General features: G+C 64.1%; 2 protein-coding genes across 2 annotated transcripts in view; one reads left to right on the forward strand and one right to left on the reverse strand.

The window, feature by feature from the left end:
* H696_03508 (hypothetical protein) overlaps positions 1-4,079 on the forward strand; it is a 5,225-nt gene extending 1,146 nt beyond the window's left edge. Inside the window, exons 5-11 of the mRNA XM_009497375.1 lie at positions 38-969; positions 1,108-1,808; positions 2,019-2,203; positions 2,614-2,807; positions 2,959-3,249; positions 3,419-3,617; positions 3,848-4,079. Coding sequence (XP_009495650.1) covers positions 38-969; positions 1,108-1,808; positions 2,019-2,203; positions 2,614-2,807; positions 2,959-3,249; positions 3,419-3,617; positions 3,848-3,922 — 2,577 coding nt within the window. The 3' untranslated portion in view covers positions 3,923-4,079. The remainder of the gene's footprint in view (positions 1-37; positions 970-1,107; positions 1,809-2,018; positions 2,204-2,613; positions 2,808-2,958; positions 3,250-3,418; positions 3,618-3,847) is intronic.
* Positions 4,080-4,807: 728 nt separating this feature from the next.
* The window catches only part of H696_03509 (hypothetical protein), a 7,965-nt gene continuing 7,029 nt past the window's right edge, over positions 4,808-5,743 (reverse strand). The window contains exon 7 of the mRNA XM_009497376.1: positions 4,808-5,719. Coding sequence (XP_009495651.1) covers positions 5,010-5,719 — 710 coding nt within the window. The 3' untranslated portion in view covers positions 4,808-5,009. The remainder of the gene's footprint in view (positions 5,720-5,743) is intronic.

Below are 5,743 nucleotides of genomic sequence, written 5' to 3' on the forward strand. Positions count from 1 at the left end.
CCCCCATCCCATCCTCGTGACCTCGTCCACTGTGTAGCGTCTCTCCAGTCGCAAGTCCTCCAACTTCAACCTCAACGATGATGATGATGATGACGATGGTGCCGACGCCCTGACCATCACCCACGGTGGCCGCAGCCTGGCGGACCTGGACAACTTCGACGACTTTGTCCCGAGCGAGGATGACATCGGCGACGATGACTTGGCCCTCGGACGTCTGGATCGCGAGACGGTCACGCGCAGCCATTTCGGCGGTGGTGGCGACTATGCGGACCAGGAGCCGGCCGGCCAGGCCTCGGTCGAGGCCCGGCCTCGGACCCGGCGTGAGATCATGCAGGAGATCATCGAGAAGAGCAAGGCCCACAAGCAGGAGCGCCAGGAGGCTCGTCAGCAGGATCTGGTCGAGATGGAGAAGCTGGACCGGGATTTCAGCGAGATGCGTTCGCTGCTGCAGATCCGCGAGCCGATCCGGCGCAAGGGTGCCGAGGCGGCTGCCGAGGCGGCCACCGAGGCCGCCGCGGCCACCGAGGCCGATGCCAACAAGATGAAGTGGCAGAAGCTGGACGAGCAGCGCAAGCTGGCCAAGCGTCAGGAGGCCCTGGACCGCGGCAACGAGTCGGATCTGTCGGACATCGATGACCAGGCCGAGTATGACCAGTTGCTGGAGGAGATGTCGCGCGATGAGCGTGCCCGGCCGTCCGACCGGCTGAAGTCCGCCGAGGAGCGCCTGCACGAGGAGCGTGACAAGCTCAAGCGCCTGGAGGCCGAGCGCTTCAAGCGCATGATGGGTCTGACGGCGGCCTCCGGCGCCGAGGAGACCCAGGCCGAGGACGGTGCCGACACCCTGGACGGCCCGGGCGCCGGGCGCCGGGCGCGCACCGGCCTCAGCACGACCATCAGCTACGACAAGGATGGCCGCCTGCAGTTGTCGTCGGCCGATCGCCAGGCAGTCGATGAGGAGATTGCAAAGCGGTACGACGCGGGCGTCCTCGCCTCTCCGCGGGCCCTGATGGCGGCTTCTTCTTGAATGATATCCCTAACAAACCGTGCTCTCTCTCTCTCTCCCTCCCTCCCTCTCTCTCTCTTTCCTCCCCCCGTCCACACGTACAGGCGCAAGCTTCACCCCGAGGACGAAGATGAGGATGGCCACTCTGACGATGATGACGACGACGACGACGGCGACGACGACGATGATGATGACGACGACGACGGTGACGACGATGAGGAGGAGGAGGATGGCGACTCGGACGACGATTCCGAGGCCATCTCCTCGGACGAGGAGGAGGAGGAGGTCGCCTCCGCTCGCCAGGCCTTCTACCAAGACTCGGATGATGAGGACAGTGGCAAGCGCTCTGCCGGGCTGGGCAGCAAGGATGCCCTTGGCGAGTCCACCCTCCTGGCGCGGAGCCTGACCAACAAGGCCGGTCGTGTGGAGTTCTCGGATGTTGTGGATGAGGCCGCGGCGGCCGAGCTGCCGTTCACCTTCGCCGCGCCCGAGGACCTTGCCACCTTCCTCCAGTATGTCACTGGCCGGTCGCCGGATGACCTTCGCTTGGTCATCGAGCGTCTGATGACCCTGTACCATATCCGCCTGGCGGCCGCCAACCGCGGGCATCTCGAGACTCTGGTCGGTGTGCTGCTGGACTACCTCGAGCCGTTGGGTCTGGGCAGCGATGAGCCGGACTTCGAGCGTGCCATCGTCATGGCGCCGTATCTGCGGCGTCTGGTGCAGGTCCTCGGCAACCCGGCTGTGGAGATCTGCATCGAGCGCCTGAAGCGTGTGCGCCAGGAGGTGGTTGCCGACGCCAGCCGTGCGTTTCCTTCCCTTTTCCCTCCCTTTCTGTGGCTCTTTCCTTTTACCTTCTCTTTTTTTTTACGTGCCCTCGCCCTTTCGGCATTCTCCTCCTCTTACACCTGTCCGGTTATGGTCATTTCCCTGGCTTTCCTCTTCTCCCCTCTCGATCGACTGTGGCCATGCTGGGGTCTGCCTCTCTCCCTCTCTCCGGCGCCCATGCTCGCAGTCATGCCGAACCAGTTCCACGCGCTCTTCTACCAGATGATGGGGTACATTTTCCCAACCTCGGATTTCCGTCACCCGGTGGCCACGCCCCTGCAGCTGCTCATGGGCCAGTCTCTGGTCTTCGGCGCCAGCCGGTCCCTCTACGAGCGGAGTGTGGGCATCTTCATGTGCGCGCAGTTTGTCGAGGTGCGTGCGCGTGCTGCTGCGCCAATGTTGTCTGTTCTTGCCCGCCTTCCCGTTCGCCGGCTGTGTGCTTTCTCCCCGGCCACCGCCATGTCTTCTCTCCTCCTCTCCGCCTCCCTCCCTCCCTCTCCCTCTCTCTCTCCATCGCCTGTGTCTCCTCTGCTTCCACTGTGATACTGATGGTCCCCCCTCCGCGCCCCGTCCACAGCTCTCGAAGGAGGCCAACTCCATGTCCAGCGAGGAGCGCGCGCATCTCAAGCGCAAGCAGTTCAAGCTCCGGTAGGCGACCCTCCTCCCTGCTGTGGCATGGGCCGGGGTCGGCTCAGGTCGACCCCCGGATGGCTCTTGTCTCCCTTTGTATCACTATCGCTTCCCCTCACACACACACATCGTACATACGCTTGGGCATGCAGTTCCAGAAGACCACTCGACGCTTCGTGCCTGAGGCGGCCACCTTTGTTACGCGCCTGCTGAATAGCCTGCATGAGGAGTGCTCCGCCTGGGCTGACACCACCAGTGTCGCGCTCGAGGTGGATGCCGAGTATTCGCAGTCCTGGCCGCGCCTTCTGTCGCACAGCGTCCCGGCCGACAAGGTCGCCGCGCACCGGTACGCTCGCCCCTCCTTTCGCGCGCGCGCGCGCGAGGCACAGCAGGGAAGATGCTCCTCTGTCTCCCTTCTGCCTCTCTCCCTCTTCGGCCCTTTGGCCGCTTTCCCGCCGGTTCGGACACTTGGCCCTGACCCATGTTCCTCCCATCAGTGGAGCCCTTCTGCGCATTGCATTGGAGATCCTCTACGAGCAGGCCACCCTCCTGTCGACAACCATGAGTCTGCCGGTGATCGTGCACCCGATGATCGAGACCCTGAAGAAGTTCGCCCCGGATGCCGGGAATGCCGGCTGGCTGCCCGAGTCGCTGGCCCAGCGTGCCGGCCACATTCTCAAGCAAATCCAGTTCCTGTCGGACTCGGTGGTGGCGTCGCGCCTGCCGCTCATGTGGCAGCGCCACCGTGCGGTGGCCATCAAGACTCGCGCGCCGCGTATCGAGAAGTCGTGCGTGTTGCAATCCGTTGGGCTTTTTTTTTCCTTTGTGCTCCAGGGCGCTTCGCCGGCCCCTTCCTGCGCGGGGCCTGGAACTTACCCGATCCCATGTCGTTGTTTGCCCTTGGACGTGTCGATTTCTTCCTCCCTCCTTCTGTCTCCCCCCTCTCCGGTGGCCCAGTTACCGTGTTGGTCAGCGCCGCGACCCGAACCCCGAGCGCCAGGAGGCCAAGAAGCTGGCATACGAGCTGCGCACGGTCCGGCGTGGTGCCACTCGCGAGCTCCGCCGCGATGCGGCCTTCCTCTCGCGGGTCAAGCGCGACGAGGTTATCAAGAGCGATCGCGAGTACAAGGAGAAGATCAAGTCCATCTACTCGTCGGTGCGTGCCCTCTGTCGTCTTCTTCCCGGCTCCTCGCCCCCTTTTAGCCTACACCCGCGCTAGAGCGGGTCTTTCCTTCGCTTCTTTGCCCCTATCTCCTCTCCCCTTTCTCTCTCTCTTTCTCTCTCTCTCTTTCCCTCTTTCCTTCTCTCCCTCTCTCTCTCCATCGCCTGTGTCTCCTCTGCTTCCACTGTGATACTGATGGTCCCCCCTCCGCGCCCCGTCCACAGCTCTCGAAGGAGGCCAACTCCATGTCCAGCGAGGAGCGCGCGCATCTCAAGCGCAAGCAGTTCAAGCTCCGGTAGGCGACCCTCCTCCCTGCTGTGGCATGGGCCGGGGTCGGCTCAGGTCGACCCCCGGATGGCTCTTGTCTCCCTTTGTATCACTATCGCTTGGGCTTGGCGCGCCATGCTGGCGGTTGTCAGGCCCCTTTCCCTGTTCACTTATAGAATCTCAAAGCCACTTGATATTGTGTGTGTTTTTCTTGCTCCCTCCCTCCTTTCCCAGGTGTTTGCGTCCGGGGCGGGGCGGCCAGTGTTGTACAAAGGTGCGGTGGCCCCCCTCTTTCCTCTCAGCTGCACATGCGATCCGAGTGTGGGGCATTGTGGCACAAGGTGAATCGGAGTTTGTATTTTGGGGGGAGGGAGGGGGGGGGGGGGGCAGGGTGAAGTAACAAGCGATGCCTGACCGAACGGGCGGCGTGCGAGGTGCGTGTGTTGGTTTTGTAGATGAAGCAGGCAGATGATACGGGGAGAGAGGGAGAGCCGCCGTGAGGCGGGAAGGGCTTTGAGGAAGCACAAGGACAGAGGGGAGAGAGGGGGGGGGAGGGGATGAGCGAAGAAGAGGATAGCAAGTGGGGCGGAGGTAGAAATACAGCGGCCTTCAACAGAAAGGAGCAGGAAAGGAGGGGGAGGAGGGGGGGGGGGGGGAGAAAGAGGTAAAACCAGCGCGGGGGAGCCGAAAAGGACAGCACCCGCGCGCACCGCGAGCCATGTGGGAAGGAGGGGAGGAGGACCAAAAGGATGGGGGAGTCATGAGGAGGAAAGCACATGCAACCAGCTCAATGGCCTTGTCCCGTTCGATGGTCCATCCTGCGCCTGGCCCAGGGGGACTCTATGGTGCGGCACCCCGCGCTCTCGGCGGACCCCCCGGATGATCTGCCTGCTGGGGGGGGGGGGAGGGGGGATGTGTGCGGACATGGGCAAGTGCATGGGCAAGTGCATGGGCAAGGGTGCTCGTGGAGGGCGGCGGGCATGTGTGTCACACCCTCAGCGCCCATGCACGAGAGCACATTTGCCCGCATGGAGGGAGGGGAGGGGGGAGGAGAAGAGGGGAGGGTGAACATGCACATAGCGGCACACGGCCGGAGGGAGCGCCCGGGGGCCCACCCTCTCAATAGAGCAGGGCCTTGGCCAGGGAGGCCGGGGCCACCGGGCCCTCGGCAGTGGCCGTGGCCAGGGTGATGGAGAACCAGCCAGCATCCGCGGAGGACTGGTCCTCGTCGACGGGGCTGTCGGTCCCATCGCCGGTGCTCTGGTCCTCCTCCTCCTCCTCGTGGCGCGGAACCATGAACATCTGAAGCATGCGCCCAGTACGCGGCTCATAGGCCAACAGCAGGCCGGAAGTGGTGGCCGCCAGCAGGACATTCTTGTGGAAGGTGAGCGACACGAAGTTGGCCACCGGGTTGATTTCAAAGTCGGCAGTCGCATCGCCAGCCAGCTCGCCATTGAGCGACGGCAGGGCCGCCGTCCAGAGGTGCGTGCCGTCGGCAAGCGACACGGCCAGGATGCGGTTGCGCAGAGCAGCGAACACCTGCGGGGTGTGGTCCGGCGCCGGCGAGCAGACGATGATCGAGGCCACTGACCCTTCAGAGGCCCCCTCACAGCGGATGGACCACATGGTGTCCAGGGTCTCGGGGTCCAGGCGAGCCAGGACCTGGTCCTGCCAGATGATAAGAGGCACCGTGGCCGGAGTGGAGGCAGTCGGATCGGCCGCCGGCGTCGGCATCAAGGCCTGCTGCGCAAAGCTAGTCGAGGGGGTGATCAGCGTGTGACGGGTCTGCATGCCGAGAGTGCCGTCGCGTTCGATCTGCTGGATGAGGCCTGTGTGTGTGTGGGGGGGGGGGG

The sequence above is a fragment of the Fonticula alba genome (assembly GCF_000388065.1).
Source record: "Fonticula alba strain ATCC 38817 unplaced genomic scaffold supercont2.5, whole genome shotgun sequence".
NCBI lineage: Eukaryota > Rotosphaerida > Fonticulaceae > Fonticula > Fonticula alba.